This window comes from Podarcis bocagei (genome assembly GCF_964188305.1).
Source record: "Podarcis bocagei genome assembly, chromosome: 2".
Taxonomy (NCBI): Eukaryota; Metazoa; Chordata; class Lepidosauria; order Squamata; family Lacertidae; genus Podarcis; species Podarcis bocagei.
In genome coordinates this window covers 62,370,357-62,387,087 of record NC_138126.1, presented here as the reverse complement: position 1 = coordinate 62,387,087, position 16,731 = coordinate 62,370,357, and the positions used below count along the sequence as shown (strand labels likewise).

The following is a 16,731-nucleotide window of genomic DNA, read 5'->3' as shown; positions in this document are numbered from 1 at the left end:
GCTATCCTTCTAGCAGAATCTAAATTTCTTACACTGTAAAGATTGTATGTTTTGCCTGACTGTCGGAAAAGCAGACCATATGTGAGTAACTGGAAAACATGCCCAAAGGAGAAGTGTATAGAGAAAAGGGAACTATTGAACAGCTGAGACTGGATTCATGTTTTATAGTGAAGGGAAGGTTTTACACACAAAAACACATAAACTTTTTATGTAAGTTATTTTGAGACACTACAAAAAGTGAGAGTAATAATTTTTAAAAACAGCTTTTGGACAGGGGCAGAACTAGGTCAAAGACCCAGTTTGGTGCCCCCCCTGCACATGTGTGTGTGCAAACACACACACACACAGGCTGGGAGCCTTAATGGCACCCCTTGGGCGGCTTCATTGGGATAAAAAAGATTTTATTAGAATATATGGAGCTGAGCTTCAGGATGGGAAACCTGTGCCTTTAAAAGGCTACATAAGCAGAAATTCAACAAAATGCCCACTGCCATAGCTTTATTGCGATAGGATTGTTTTTGTTTGAATTCCTGTATGGTACCCATTATGAGCACTGGTGACCTGGCTAATGTTTTCATGCTACATACAGCTTGAAGAAAGGCGGGAAGTGAACACACCTAATAATAAACTGCTATAGCTGTGGTGGTTCTTTATAGCTGAAACAAACCCAACGGGAGCTTTTCTCATTGCTGCACCTCAGTAATTTCTGCTTTGCACTAGGCACCTAAAGAGGCGGAGAGGGTGAGGGAAACACATCCTTGTATCACTGCTTCAAAGTACATACTGCCGCGACCAGAACCTTTAACCACGCCTCGCTTTTACTTTTAAATTTTTCTGCCTCGCCGCCCCTGAATCTCTGCTGCTCTAGCCTTGCGCCTGGCTCCACAGGACTGTGGCCGGCGCCGCTGGAGAGCCCCGAGGACCGGAAGTAATCGGTGGTTTCCGGGGGCCGCTCTGGGCGCGCTACTCTATGGCTGCGCAGCCCGTTGCGCTCCGGCTTCGACGGGGATCTTGCCCTCCGCGGACTCAGCCGAGGCCTTCCGCTTCCCTTTTGGAGGCCGGTGGCGAGCGACGTGCGGTGGGAGGAGGGCCGCGGCAGGCGAGAGGCAGGAGGACGGCGCCCGGAGCGCATCCGCTGAGCTGGCCTGGCCTTTCCTCCCCGCCCTTTTCTCCTCCGGCTGTAGGCGGGCTGCTCGCCGCCGCCGCCGCCTCTGCGAGTCTTTGGGCGGGGGCGAGGCCGCCGCCGCCTCCTCCGGTCCCGGAGCTTGCGCCTCCCTAGCGCCCGCCTCTCCCGGGCTCAGAGTCGCGCGGGCCTGCCTCGGTGTGTCCCATGGACAGGCACAAAGTGAAGCGCCAGAGGCTCGACCGCATTTGCGAAGGTAACGCCCTGGGCGGAGGGAGGGAGGCGTTGGCTGGGCGGCGGCGGGGAAGGGGAAGGGGCCTGGCCCCGGGGCCAGCGAGCGCCTTCCTTTCCGCCAAGCGGCGGAGGATCTCGTCGCCCTTCCGCGTCAGTGACAGGCGACTTCAGGCGGAGGGTTTATTCGCGCCCCCCACGCCCCTTTCAGTTAACGGGGTCTTGGACCCTTTCCCCACTCAAAGCTTAGCTCCTGGTAACCTTGCCAGATCCGTCCAGAGACTGAAGGTGTACACGAGCAGGATTAGCCCAAGTGCAAATGCTTCCCTGCCCTTTAGGGAGACATGAGCAAGGCAGCCACATCCCGTTTCCGGTCTTGCAGAGCGGTTCAGGTGGCTACACATGCTCCCGCCTCAAGAAATCTTAACGGTGTTCTGATCAGGTAGCCCAACAGCATTATCCCTGTATTGTAGATGGGAGAAAGAGCCAAGGCCAAGAGAACGGGGGCTTTCCTTTTCTGGTCATGAACTCTTAACAAGTTCATGACCAGAAACCGAAAGGGCTCTTAATACTGCTGTTTTTATTATCTGCATTTTAATAGATTTGTTTCTTATAATGTTTTAATCCTATTAGAGCTTAATTGCTTTTTAACAATTACCCTTTATATGTTTTTAGCATTTTATAGTTTATCTGTGTTAATTTACATAAGCCACTGAGTTCCTGTCTGGGGAAAAGATGGGATACTACTACTACTAGCAGTTTTACTCCCATGGTGTGCTAGACTCGGAGTAAAGTGGATTCAAACTTGTAGGAGAAATAGAACTATAAGGTGACATAGTGTAGCTTGAATTTTCAGACAAAGTAATTCCATAAAAGCAGGGTGTGGAAACAGCTGTCTAATGCTTCAAAGTGGAGCAGAAGAGATTGACAGCTTTTATCTTGGCAGAATCTGGCAAAAGCTGTGCTGTGGTGGTAGGTCATTAGAAGCTCTGGCAGCTGGGTTGTGCCTCATAGGAGAGTCCAAGTAAACCTCTCCCAAGTAAACTGTTGATGCTTCTGACAGGTGCTTCCTGAGTCTTCTCGCATTGTGTGGGAGATTGGGGGGCTAGTCTAACTGAAAAGTACAGAAAATTGTATTGGATCTGGATTAGGTTAGTTGAAGTGAAGTCTCATTTATTCAATGGGACTTAAGTTGGACTAAGTCTGGAATCAGTCCATTATTCACAGCCCCCTTTTAAGACTCTGTGTCATTGCCCCTTTTTTCTTAATTGGAGTACTGTTAATATGGTCTCTGGAGCCACCGCCCACTTCCCCAGACTTCCATATAAATTTTCAGCTTGTCTGCTTGCCAAAGTAACCCAGTCTGATCTAAGTAGTGAGGCTGGAAGGTATTGTTTTTTCCCTGAGTCAAGAGGCCATCTGCAAGACTGTTCTACAGTAAAGTTAGAAAAGAGAGTAAGGAACTTCATCTGTTCAGCAGCAGATGTGTGGTTACTTGAAAGTAAAGAGAATTGCGAAGAAATGGGTTGTGTTACTGGCTCAGCTGTTATTTGACATTATGCTTTCTTAATTCTTATGCAGTGGTTGCCTCATCTTGTGACTAATTCCTTTAATTGCCTGACAATGGTTTCTTATCAGGATGCTTTAATGTGTGAGCTGGACCATTGTTAGGTGACACTCTGTGTATAATGCCCTATTGCACAAATAATCCTGTATCTGTGTAGCACCCTAAAGAGACATGGGAAGATGCTGATGCAAGTGCAAATGTCTCATTTCCTCCTTGATATTGTGATTTATCAAAGCAGAGTGCTTAGCTCTTCACTCACTTCTTCATTATCTTAGATTTTTACTGACTAGACTCAGGCATCAACTGTACTGTCTCCGTACCCCCTGGACACACACACATACACACACACAATGTCTTAACTAGGGAGCGTGGGTCCAGTTTTTCAAAAGGTTTTTGGATTCACCCTCAAAACATATTGTCAGTTCCCTCCCCTTCAACTAGTTGCATGCATGGTTGAAGTTTGAGCTCTGTTAGATAAACGGTCCTTGTTTTGTATTGCAGCACGATTCTGTGCATGGTGTTCGGCAATGTCTCTCTATTGAATTTACTCCTTTGTAAGGCTTGATTATCATTATCCCTGTGGATAGCAAGATGAGCCTGAGGCGGCTTCTGTTCACCAGAACAAGCAGATACACTTTTCAATCTCTGGACTGAGAGTCTGGAAGCTTAGCCACAGCTTGTGCCATCCTAACAGACAAACTGTGGTTAACTATGGTTTGTTTCAGACTAAATTTTTGGTTTTAAGTTTGCATGTTTCAAACAACTGCATGCTTCCTGAAATGAGCACAAAGTACAAAGCGTCATTTTTGTGGGTTGTAATCACTTTGTATAGGTTACCTAGAGACACTGCTTCTGTTTAAGAATACCTGTTTGCCTTTTCTCCACACTCCTCTCAGATTGCTTTTACACCTATTTCCTTCAAAGTAACTTGTGAAAAATAGAGCTCTTCTAATTTTATTTTTCTACAGATAACTCCCAAATTGCATACTTTTGTGAATGAGTTATCAGTATCTGTTATATGATCATTGACTTTATAAAAGGTCTGTGAATAGCCAAACTTCAGAACTGGTTACATAGTTTGCAAGTATCTATGGGCCCTCCGGGCGCTGCATGCATCATGAATTCAGGCAATGTTTGCATGCTGGTATGACACAAGTGATTCATGGGAGCCTTTGCATGTAAGAAACACATACTACTAAAAACAACCCAGAAAGCTGCCTGTGCCAGATCAGACCACTGGCATACTAACTTTATAATGTCTACAGTGGTTGGCAGCAGCTCTCTAGGGTTCTAGACAGGTGTGTTTTTCAGTTCTGGAAATATTTGGGATTGAGTCTGTGACCTTCTGCATGCAAAGCATGTGCTTTAGCACTGAGCTATGACTCTTCTCTGATTCCCCCAACCCTTACATTTGTTTTCACTACAAATTCTTGGTGATGTTTGCTTAGGACTGACATAAGAATCTTGTCATGCTCACATTTGCAGCTCATTAAGATGCTTTTTCCCTGTAGGTATAAGGCCTCCTATTGGTAATGGCCCAATGCAAGCCCGTCCGCTGGTTGCCCTCCTGGATGGCAGAGATTGCACTGTAGAGATGCCCATCCTGAAGGATGTTGCCACAGTGGCTTTCTGTGATGCACAGTCAACTCAGGAAATCCATGAAAAGGTAAACACACTTAAACAAGAATATCTTTCATTTTGTTATTGCTTTAATAACTAGCTACTATTTGTAGTTGCTTCCAACCCCCTCCCCCCAAATTCTGCAGAAGCCCAATGAATTTGCAAATAATTTAGCAGAGATTTTGTGGGAGGGTGATGCATTTTCTTAGACTTCACACTGAGCTTGTGCAGAAGCCACACTCTATGGCTTGTTGTTTCTGTCTACTTCAGAACGCCATGGGGGAGGGAGAGAAACAACTCCTCCCTTGAATTCACTGGGAACTCAAGACAAGTTGAGGGAAAGTGAGTGGTTTCTCTTCTTCTGTAAAAGCCCTGAGATGCTGCTTGTGTCTTCTGCAAAAACCACTGCTTCACAGAACTTAGGGAAAGGGATCCTTATGCTGGGTGTGTGGGGTGGGGCAGGGCTGCTCACCATGGGGCAGGGAGGGGCATTGCTGCTGGCAATCAAGTAAGTAAGTGGGTTTGCAGAATCCTGATCTGACTAGTTCGAATGCTGTGGAGCAAGCATTATTCTGTTGTTCTGTCTTCCCATAGGTGCTAAATGAAGCTGTTGGGGCTCTGATGTACCACACCATTACCTTGTCGCGCCAGGACCTGGAGAAGTTCAAAGCTCTCCGGGTCATTGTGCGAATTGGCAGTGGCTATGACAATGTGGATATCAAGTCAGCTGCAGAATTAGGTATGGTGATCCCAGTGCAATATTTTCTAAAAAATAAATGAATACATAGAGTGAAAACATGTGCACTGCCTCTTTGTGTTCAGTTTACTGGGTCTAAATTGGGGGCTAGCAAAAATCATAATCTCCTAAGAAGCGATGAAGTGCTCGCTATTGCAGAGAGAGAGAAATTTGCAAAGCGTGCCACTGTTTTATTTAAAAACATCTTGTTGCATGTAGTGGCAGACCTATGAGGACATGCACTAACAACACAGTACTTGTGTTTGCTTTGAGCAACAGTTTTTGCAGGCTGCTAATGTTCTGGTTGCTATGTTGGCTAAGGCTGTAATTTTCTAATTTTCTGGTCCTAAGCCGATTTATGGGGAGATAATTTACTGATTTCAGTGGGCCTTTTTTCACACGAGGATGCTTTGGTTCAAGATGTAAACCATTTTAATAAGTAGTCTTCTTCTTTCTTTGGCAATCACTCGTAGCCAAGTAAGATTGTCTTCCATGAACACGGTCTTAACAGTGAGTCCATAAGTGACTGTGGAGGCCAATTCTGGATCCACACGTCCTTTCACAGTGAGGACATAGGTTTCTGGGTGGGAGTTGATCACGGTGAGAGTTTGCCAAATGTGCCTTCCACTTAGCACGTTTATCCCTTTCATCCTGAGTTCAAGCGTCTTCAAAGTCCATGACACCTAATTACTAATTAAGCAAACGCAATACAAAAGTATAGTATAGACGTACTCTAGGTGTACGTCTAGCTTAAAAGCAGTAAGTGTTCTGCTACTGATCTCAACACCTGTGTGAGAGCCATCTAATGGAGTTCCTATAGATTCTGCAGTCCTAGCCTTAAACTCTTGTCATTCTGAATAACCTAAATTCTCTTGAGTTTTGGTGGTGGTCTGTCTGTATAGTCTTCTTGAAGTGTTGAAATTTAATGCCAAACTGAGTGTTGTTGCGCTTTTAGACTATAGCGTCTCCTGAGCTATGATTTCCACAAGGACAAGTGTTTTCAAGAAAAAACATTACCGTATTTTTCCATCTATAAGACTCCCCCATGTATAAGATGGCCCCTATTCTTGGGGACTTCGGTTTAAGAAAATGGTGTGTGCAGGGGTGTATCCGTGTATAAGACGCCCCCAAATTTTTGACATTATTTTTTAGGAAAAAAACCTAGTCTTATACACGGAAAAATGTGGTATATAATCGAGTCCCTTGTGGATAGATCATAGCTAAATAGTAAGTGACATATGTTGTGAATCGAAGGTTCTCTCAGGTTTAGTCACTGATATATACCGTTTAAAATCTTTTAGGTAGCAGGGCTGGGGAGAACCTCTGCCTCAGAAGTTGGACAGCTAATATCAGATAAAAACAGGACTAAATTAGATAGCCTACTTACCTGATTTGGTGCAATGCAGCTTCTTCTCTCCTTCATCCAACTGCCTGATTGTGACAGAGAGTTTTCCTGTCCCCCAAAATTATCATGGTGTTGATAGTGGGAACAGGATTTTGCTGTACATTAAAATGTTGGGCAATGTGCTTGTGTCAGTATCAAATATATTGCCTTGTTTGTAGCTCTGGAGTGTTGGGGAATCCCTTCTTTTCTTCATCTGTATTGAGATTGTTTGGGAATTGTACTAGCCTCTTCCTATTTCCGTAGGCATTGCAGTGTGCAACGTCCCTTCTTCTTCTGTGGAAGAGACAGCTGATTCTACCCTTTGCCACATTCTAAACCTTTATCGTCGGGTTACTTGGCTCCACCAGGCCATGCGAGAAGGAAACAGAGCCTCAAGTATGGAGCAAATCAGAGAGGTGGCTGGAGGTGCTGTGCGTATCCGTGGGGAGACATTGGGCATCATTGGCCTTGGTAAGAAATTGGCTGCTCCTAGAGATACAGACATAGTTTAGACCAAACTGCTCAGAGTTATATGATCAGACATTCATTTATTCATTTTATTTGTATACCGCCTTCCCACAAAAACTAATGCTCAAAGTGGCTTGCAGCAATGAAAACAGGAATGCATTTCAAAAGCAAAGAGTGCAAAAACTATTTCATAATAACATAGCAAAACAATACAATACAGTAGCAAATATAATTGATCATCATCATCATCTTTGTGTGCCTCCTCCATGAGAGGGTGGCAACACAAGAATGGACCTTTTTTGCAGTGGCTCCTCTGTTGTGGAATGCTTTCCCCAGGGAAGCTTGCCTGTTGACTTCATTACATATCTTCAGGCGCCAGGTGAAAATGTTTCTCTATAACTAGGCCTTATGGCCTTTAAATGTTTTTGTGGGAGGAGTGGCATTATGTATTTTGTGTTCTCATTTTGTATTATTCTCGGTAGTGGTGCCCTCCCTGTGGAACGCCCCTCCTTCAGATGTCAAGGAGATAAAGAATTACGTAACTTTTAGAAAACATCTGAAGGCGGCCCTGTATTGGGAGGTTTTTATTGCTTTGATATTTTTATTATGTTTTTAGATATACTGTAAGCCGCCCAGATGGGCGGGGTATAAAAAATAAAATAAAATTAATTAATAATGTTGTCAACCACCCTGTGATCTGGATGAAGGGCAGTATACAAATTTAATAAATAATAACAACAGCTAATAAACTTTTCAGTACTATTAATATACCAAGATTACATAAACAACATCAAGCATCCAATAGCAAAAATAACAAGGGAGCTTTACAGTTTCACTTTGGTCCTAGAGTCATGCCTCCCATGATGTTGCTCACAGTCCCTCTCCTGTAGTGAAGGAGCCTTGCAGTGTGGCAGCTCTCTCCCTCTTTTCATAGCTTGAGGCAAACCATTGCTATGGTTTGTGCTTCTACTGCAAACCAGGATCGGAGAGGCAAAAGACAGGAGGTGAGGTGAGGAGGGAATGTCTAAACCCAAAACATCCTTTACTGCTTCTTATGTCCTCTTCGGGCTTTGGGGTGGGTCTCCTTGCAAGCCCCATGGACTCTCCAGGGTGCTCCCCATTTATACGTGTTTCACTGACGTGCATGGAAGTCTGGAATATAACCCCGGGGAAAATGGGGAGTTACCTGTATGGAAAATTTACTAGATGTGGAGAGACTTATCTAATCGTTAAATTGAAAGTTTGCAGAAATGGGTGTCACGTGTTGAATGACGCTCCTGTTGATTCACCCTTTCTGCCTTGTTGGTAGTGTAGTTCAACTTTGTTGCTCCTAGTGAGAATGGGAGGTTCCCACTGATAGATTTGGGGTGGCATTGGTATCTGCCTTATATTTAGTTAGGCCAGTAGTTCATCTGGTAGAGCAGCCCTCCCCAATTTGGGGCTGTCCAAGTGTTTTGGCCTATAACTCCGAACATTCCTGACTATTATCCATGCTGGCTGGGGCTGATGGGAATTGCAGTCCGAAACATGGAAGGCCCCAAGTTAGGAAAGACGCTAGTGAACAATCAGGTAAAATCGAAACTTCAGTTGCTTTCTGCAAGTCTTATTCGGACTCTCTCAGCAGCGCTTGCAAAGAAGCTCAACTAGTCCATTGATCACAGCTGTTGCATATATGTGGGGTCTGTTTCCTTGGAGAGAATACACAGAAGACCTCAGCGCCCACCGTCAGTCTTTCCTCCCCTTCTCCCTATCCCTAAAAAAAGAGTATAGTGTTTCTTAGGCCATTCCAAGTCTCCTCCCAATGACTTAGCTCTTTGGGAAGAATGTGTTTTGCTGTTATTCAGGTGAAAACATGTTCCTTTTTTTCAAGGTCGAGTTGGGCAAGCAGTTGCTCTGCGAGCAAAACCCTTTGGCTTCAATGTGATTTTCTACGATCCATATCTGCCTCATGGAGTGGAGCGTTCCCTGGGGTTACAGCGGATGAGCACCCTGCAAGATCTGCTCATGCACAGTGACTGCATCACATTGCACTGCAGCCTCAACGAACATAATCACCACCTCATCAATGACTTTGCCATTAAACAGGTGCAACATTGCATTGTGCTGGGAGTATAGGTTGCTGCTCTAGGGTGGTTTCATGAAAGCTTGAAATGTGTGGATCTGGTGCTTGCATTTCTGCTGAGCATGGCTTCTTTTGTTGTGAATAGATTGATTCTGTGATTAGAAACTGCCTGTAACAAATGTTTGGCTTCAGTCTATATATAATAAACTCTGTAACTGGCAGTGCTGAGTAAGCAAAGAACAGTGACAGCACTGAACTGTTTCAAACAACTCTAGATTCTTTTAATGTCATGTTCTTCCCGGTTTGCCCACTCAATGTTCTTTTTAGAGCGAGAGTGGTTTTATACTATAGTGACTCAACGCTTGTTTCATTTGAGGTCTAATTTTTGTACTTCTGTTATATGAGTTTGCAGTAATGGTTCTTCCCAATTGTTGTCATCCCATGATCCAAATGTTGGCTGTTCTCTTCAACTACTACTTTAAAAAACCTTGAGAGGGATCCCAACAGGACCTGAAAGCAGTTGTTCTGGTTGGTGATGAAGGACTGGTTGGGGGAGGGAGGAGAGAGTGCAGAGAATGGACAGATGATGAACCTCTCAGGCCCTATTTTCAATGTCTGTCCCCCCACCTCCAAGTTTCTGTTGTTAGATTTCCCTTCTTTTCTCTTTTTCCTGCTCCCTGGGCACCTTTTGAAGAGTTATGCTAATTTTTGTGTGATGTTGTGCTGAGCCCTAGGTGTGTTTTTAAGTAGGAAAATTGTGTATTTCAGAATGTGTGTGAGGGAAATACTTCAAATCTATTCTGTCCTGATTGTCCCATACTCCTTTTAAAGTGTGCTCCATTTAAATTTTACTAACAATAATGTAATTTGGACTCAATAGTAGGTTATTCAAGCTCAGCAGTAGCCTATATATTTTTTTGCAGATGCGCCAAGGCTGCTTTCTGGTGAATACAGCTCGGGGAGGACTGGTTGAAGAGAGAGCCCTGGCTCAAGCCCTAAAGGAAGGGAGAATCAGAGGGGCAGCGCTGGATGTGCATGAGTCGGAACCCTTCAGGTAACAACTCCACTATTGCCTTGTACTGCTGCCAGCCTATACCGCTTTTCACCTCTCCTTCTCCAAGTGTTAGGGCTGCCAGAGACCATAATAAAAAAAATTTCTCTACATCACAGCTTTGCGAATGGACCCCTCAAAGATGCTCCTAACGTGATATGTACTCCTCACACAGCCTGGTATAGTGAACAGGCCTCCATTGAATCTAGAGAGGATGCAGCTAAGGAGATCCGAAGAGCCATCACAGGTAGCTCTGCTTTTGCTTCAGAGATTGTTTCACTGGGAGAGGTCTATACAACTGTTGTGATGGAGCTCCTTGCCTAATTGGTGAAGGTGAAAATCAAGTCACTGGATTAGTTATTTAGCTTTTTAGACCACTTAGGCCTGGCATCCCCATACTTCAGCCCTCCAGATGTTTTGGCCTACAACTCCCATGATCCCTAGCTAACAGGACCAGTGGTCAGGGATGATGGGAATTGTAGTTCAAAACATCTGGAGGGCTGAAGGATGGGGATGCCTGACTTAGACTGTTTTCCTACCCTGGTGTTTGGGAGATGTTTGGTGCTGTTTCAACATGGAGTGATGCCTTGGTGGATTTTCTTGACAGCAGTCGTGTCTAACGGCATTGGTGCACCTAGAAACCGCAGTTGAGGGAATCGTTTCTCGTGAACACTGTGGAAGAAACAAGCAATTTTTTTCTTGTACTACACCATTCTTATTTTTCATATTATATTTGTGGATCTATCTTTCATCCTATATACAAAGTAGAGAAGCAGTTAGGGTATCTTTCCCCTGTGACATTTGGGTGTAAATAACTTTGGCATTAGCATCTAATACACCTCTGTGTATTTTGACTTTGTTTTAGGTGTCATACCTGATCATTTGAGGAACTGTGTTAATAAGGAGTACTTGCTTTTAGCAGCTCAGTGGTCCAGTATTGACCCTGCGGCTGTGCATCCAGAGCTTAACGGAGCTGCAGCTTACAGGTGAGATGTGCATGCATTTTTACCAATAGCTTTTTGCACAGGTCACTTATACATCAGGTCTCAAAAGGATTGTATTCAGAAAAGTTATCTAGCTTTGTGAGACTGACCCAGCCTCCCTGTCCACCTTCTTTCTGGCAGCAAACTCCTTTGAAATAAAGCTGCATTGCTTTGTAGATTGTAGCTCTTGAACAAAGAGCACCAACCCAGGTTAGCCAGAGGGCTTCAGGACCTTTGTTCAGATGGGTTACTGGCTAGGCACCCTAGTAATGATTTTAATATGTAGCTCTACCCCTGCAGCAATTAAGACAAACCTGCTTCGGAGGATAGTGGCCAGAGGATTGTGGCCTGATAAATGCCAAGTTAAAGCTGTAATAGAATTTACTGTAATGCCATTTCCTACCAACCTTCACTTAATTGCTTAATTTCTGAATGCCTTTTATATAATGCCGGTGAAACCTTGAAGGATTGTAATCCCTGGGTTGTAATCACCCTGTGCTTTCTTTTTTGTGGCAGGTTTCCTCCAGGAGTAGTGGGAGTAGCAGCCACAGGGCTCCCAGAGCCACCAGTAGAGGGGATTGTACCTCACGGTATTCCCTCTGTGTCTCACTCTGCACCCCATACCCCTTCTCCAGGAGAGTCAAGCAAATTGGAGCCAGACAGAGAAATCTCCACTGACCAGTAGCATCTCTGTTCTCTTTATCCCCCCATGAGAAAGCAGGGAATGCCTCCATTTTTTTTTTAGGACATATTGTGATCCCTGTGGACTGTTTCCTGTTCGCACCGGACAGGAGAATGCATTTCATTGTTGGCAAATTCTAGCTCTTGCCTTTAAACAGATATTTTATATCAGATTTAGTTTAAATCTTTTGGTGAATCTTTTTCCTTATCTGGGGCAATGAAGCAGTGACTTTTCACCCTCTTGGTAATGTTTAGTTTTAACATGCAGGTTTCCTTGCCCCTGCCTTCCACTGTGTGATATACGGGAAAACAGTACCTGAGTAGAATACTGAGAATTCCAGTGATTCCAGAACAAGACTGTTGTGAATTTAAGGTGGTTTCTTAGGTTGAAGGTCAGCAGAGTTTCAGGTACAAGGGGCAAAGTACACTGTAATGGGGAGGGAAGGTGCGCATGTAGGTTTGCTTGGTAGGAAGGGGAGCCCTGGCTCAGTTGTGGGCATTTACTGCTTTGGCCTGCCTGTATGCTGTTAACTGATGTGCTTGGTGGGTGATTTGCTCCTAGGATGCTGGGGGTAAGTAATTATACGAACCAGAGTGAATTGGAAATTCTGCTTGGAATCTTATTTGTGTTTCAAGACGTGCAGAGAATTTGCATCGACAGCCAAGATGCTTGTGAAGTTACAGGGAGGAAGATTCAACTGAGATTTGGGCCCAGCTCAGGGAATGAGGAGTCAGCTCCATATAGGGAGGCAGGAGGTGTTTCAGAACTCAAGGTGTCAGGTTACATAAATGCCTGCTCTTTGCACGCTTATTAGTGCAACTTTGCTACAATAAGATGATTATGCTGAAATCCTAGAACTTAACTTGGGACCTAAGTCTCGTTGACCTGTCTCTTAACAGGCATCAAAGGCCAAGCCAGGATTGTTCCCTCTTATTTTTGTTTAGTATGAAATGTCCCAGGTGTGTGCGTGCTGAATTTTCAAGTTCTTTACTTCAACCCCTTTCTCTGAATTGAGTCCTTGTCTTGCAAAAAAACCAACCAACAGAATTCATTCTCAAAACCTACAGGTGGCCACACAGATTCTTCTTGGGGAGAAATAGTTGGTCTGTGGCAAACTATGGCAGTTGCCTTTTAAAAAACAACAGGGGTATGCTTTAACCAAGGCATTTAAACCAGATTTAAAGGCAGAACTAGTGCTGTACATTGTCTCTTATGAGGTGAATAAATTCTTATTCCCTGGCACTGTCCACACAGCATATAGTTCATAATGAAACAAAGTATTTATTATTGTTGGAGGATAGCCTTGTCATGTTGCTCGGACTTTACAGAACTCTTTGACTAGGAAAATGTTATGGCTTATCATCAGACCGCCTAAGTATTAAGCTCAGAAAACAATTGGGGGTGAAGAATAGGAATGTTTTGTTGTAATCAGAATTCAACTTCCCCTTGTCTTCTTCCAAACAAAATGCCAGCCAGGTAACCTGGGAACTGGGTGGAGTAGAAACCTCATCTTAGATCTTGCTTACAACTGAACATTGGTAATGGGCTAGCATGTCCCCAAGCATCCCAATTTTCCAAGACTGTCTGCAGATATTGGCAGGATTTCTTCAATGCCAAGTGCTAACTGACAGGTGTACAGAGAATCCCTTTCAAGTGAGGGAAGCGCCGAGCAAGAAAAATCTTACTTTTGTATTGTGAGATGGTATATGGTGCCCTTGTAGTGTGTGCTTTGTTAGAATGTGAGTTGGAAGTGTTTGGTGTAATGTAGGCTCTGGTAGTGGGGGAGGCACAATAGCTTTATAATCTCTTGGATGATTATGACTTCATGTTTAAAATTCACATACCTCTTGGGTCGCTCAGGGTTTTTAGCAGTCTGTGCACGGGGGGGCATGCTAACAGATGTTAGTGCTACGTGTGTGGCAGTAAATGTGGGGAACCTTTGAGTGAAGCCTTCACCTCTGAAGAGATTTAACTTGGGGCAAAAATAACAGTTTCAGCTTTTTATTTGATCTGCATACTAATCTGCTCTAACCAACCTGAAAACTGGAATGCATTGCCATTTGGGTTGTTGCAAATATAACACAATGCTGGCCTTTAACTTGGGTTAAAGAAAATGGGAGTAGCCTGTGTGACAAGACACTTCCTCACCCCTTCCTTTCTTCTGTGTAAATTTCCTGTGCCCGCACCATTCCCCAACTTCAGTTCCAAAATCTAGGTTCACATCTGTGTTAATCAAGATTAACATTGCTCAGAGCTAACTCTAAACAAGGGCAAAGAGAGCTAAAGGAATGTATCTGTGAGAGGAGACGGAGATGTGATCTTATTGTTTGCTGTTGATCTGTTGGCCTGAGCCAAGGGCCAGAATTGTGTCCGCACCAGCCCTTGAAAAACTCTGCTCTCTGTAGTGGGCAAACTAGCCAGCTGTGAGGTGGGCTGCATGTATTACATTTCACAATCTGTTGAGGAGAAATCCCAATCTACAAAACATTCACACATTGCTGATGTGCCTCAGATAGCCATAACATTAGGTGCTACTCCAGAGGGCAGTTCGGGGTTGTGTGTATTCTCCGCCAACCTCCCCATTACACAGCACTCAAAATTCTGATTCATAATAATATAAATGTGCATATTTCTGCTTCCAATAGACCATCATGTTTAGGGTATTTTTACAGAAACGGCAGGGAATTGTAGAGAAATTGGGATTAGTGAGAAAGACGGTAGGAAATAGCCATTGAGGAAGAGCAGAGAATTGCAGGGCTCTGGTGCCCTGCCACTCTGCCTGTTAGTTTTTCTTGTACTTTACTCAACATTAGTTGTGCATTGTCAAGCTGTTGGCTACAACCATAAGAGCAGGAATGTGCTTTAAAAAATGAAAGCTGAAATTCTCAGGATACCAAGCTTGATTAGATTTCATACTTGGATAGGAGATACTGATGTATTTCACTGTCCTGTTGCAACCCAACTAATAAGTTCTGTCAACCCATGGGTTGAGCATTCCTGCAGTGGAGAATAGGATGCCTATTGCCCCAATGTCACATTGTATTACAAGCAGAGAAAATCAGCAACGTCTTCTGCTCAGCTTGCTGCTGGCAATTCCTAAATTCTGTTTGTAATATTTTCTGATCAAGGTCCCCAGTTGTGGGATTGCCCAGAGTCTGTTCATCTTGCCTGTTTCAGGGAGTAGTGTAAGATACACTTAATTAAAAGTGGCAACCATATATTAGTAAGCAAAATTATTTTTTACACATGAATACCTCTAAAGACTTATCAGGTAAAAACCTCCATAAGGAGAGAAATTGGGAATATCCCAGCTGGCTAGCACTGAGCCTTTTGTTTTGTAGAAACCGTGCTGATTGGCATACTAGAAATACATAAATGATAAGGTTGTGTCAGTCTCTGAATGCTGGTGAACATTGTATAAGCCTTAAGCCCTCAAAGATAGCCAGTATTACCTAGACCTACATTTGGGAATTAAAACAACTTTGAAACTGCCAGAGTGGCATCGCTTGAGGATCCAGATCAGGTTTGAGACTCCTTAGCTAATCAAGGGGTTTTTCCCCAGAAAGCAGGATGGGCCAGGTGCTGATGAAAGTGCTCCAGTTGCACATCATGGTATATTTTTGGTTCAGACTAGCAGTTGCCACAAGAAAGGGTAATGCTAAAGTGCAGTCTCTCTCCTGACACTAAACATTGGTTCAGTGACCCCTTCTCACATGTATAGATGTGAAACTCCTTGCTCCAAGTTTTATGCATGCTGGAGGAAGAAGAGACTTCCTTCAGAATTAATGTGGAGCTTAATCCCAAAGAACATTTGTTCCTAACATTGAGGCAGGAGTGCCCTGGGTCATGCCAAGCTTATCTGCAGGAGGAGCTCACTCTGTCCTAAGGTATATTCTGCTTGTCAGGTTTGCTGTTGCTGACCAGCTTTTTTTATAGAGGACTCAGAGTTTCAGAAATATATTTTTGTAGCCAATAACTAAACTGTGAAACTTAAACAATAAAGCATGTAAAAGCATTTCCAATGATGTTTCCTGTACAGATGTTTCTCCCTTCAACTCTCTCCTGGCTTTTGTTAGAAGTTTGACAGTTTCTTTGATTATATTTTAATAAATATTTCCTTTATGGTCAAATGGGTTTTCTCATTTCACTGTGTTGCTCCCTTTACAATGTATTTGACTAACCATTTAGTGTCTGCATTACAACTTTTGCAAATCTGTGCAATTGGTAAACTTGATGGGTTGGCTCTAGAGATTAACCTGCAGAAGTGGGGTGGGGTGCAAAGTGACTAAGTGGGGCATTATGGGGAAAGGGAGAAATAACACATAGTGAAGTAACTTCTGTAAGTATAGTTTCTGCTCACAGGAGATGCATCTGCACAGTTTTACACTATATCCCTGCACATCACAGTCTACCCTATTCAGAAATGTCTCTTGACCTTTGGAATAGCTGGGAAGAAAAGGGGATTGGGAAAGTTACCTTTGACCTGCCTCCTTCCATAGGCAGATCCGGATCCTGGGCACTTCGTATGTGGTCTCTTAAAATTTTAAGATAAGAGAAATATGGTAAGTCTAAAATGGTAATAAAAAGTTGATGTGTCAATGGAAGGCAACTTCCCTGTAGCTGCTGAGGTCCTCTCACAAATCCCACAAAAACAAATTGGAGATGAGCTTGCAGTATGTCCAAATCTGGGCGAGTTGTGTACAGCTATTAACCAAATGAAAAGCAACAAAGCCAGCAGACCTGATGGGATACCTGCTGAAGTCTTCAAAGTGGGCGGAATTGAACTTACACAACAACTTCAAGAGCTCATGAAAAAAATCTGGG

The 16,731-nt window shown here is 43.7% G+C and overlaps 1 protein-coding gene across 2 annotated transcripts; it reads left to right on the top strand.

Annotated features, from left to right (window-relative positions):
• Nucleotides 1-1,104: 1,104 nt before the first annotated feature.
• On the top strand, nucleotides 1,105-16,037 carry LOC308581434 (C-terminal-binding protein 2-like). Of its 2 annotated transcripts, none has more exons than XM_081183804.1 (9): nucleotides 1,105-1,379; nucleotides 4,433-4,587; nucleotides 5,136-5,280; nucleotides 6,926-7,132; nucleotides 9,000-9,214; nucleotides 10,115-10,245; nucleotides 10,362-10,489; nucleotides 11,108-11,228; nucleotides 11,742-16,037. In XM_081183804.1, the coding sequence occupies exons 1-9, from the start codon at nucleotides 1,331-1,333 to the stop codon at nucleotides 11,908-11,910; spliced, it is 1,320 nt and encodes a 439-aa protein (XP_081039930.1). In that variant the 5' UTR covers nucleotides 1,105-1,330; the 3' UTR covers nucleotides 11,911-16,037. The 2 variants fall into 2 exon arrangements, with proteins under 2 accessions (XP_081039930.1, XP_081039931.1); XM_081183805.1 differs by lacking the exon at nucleotides 1,105-1,379 and adding an exon at nucleotides 2,098-2,326.
• The last annotated feature ends 694 nt before the right edge of the window (nucleotides 16,038-16,731 follow it).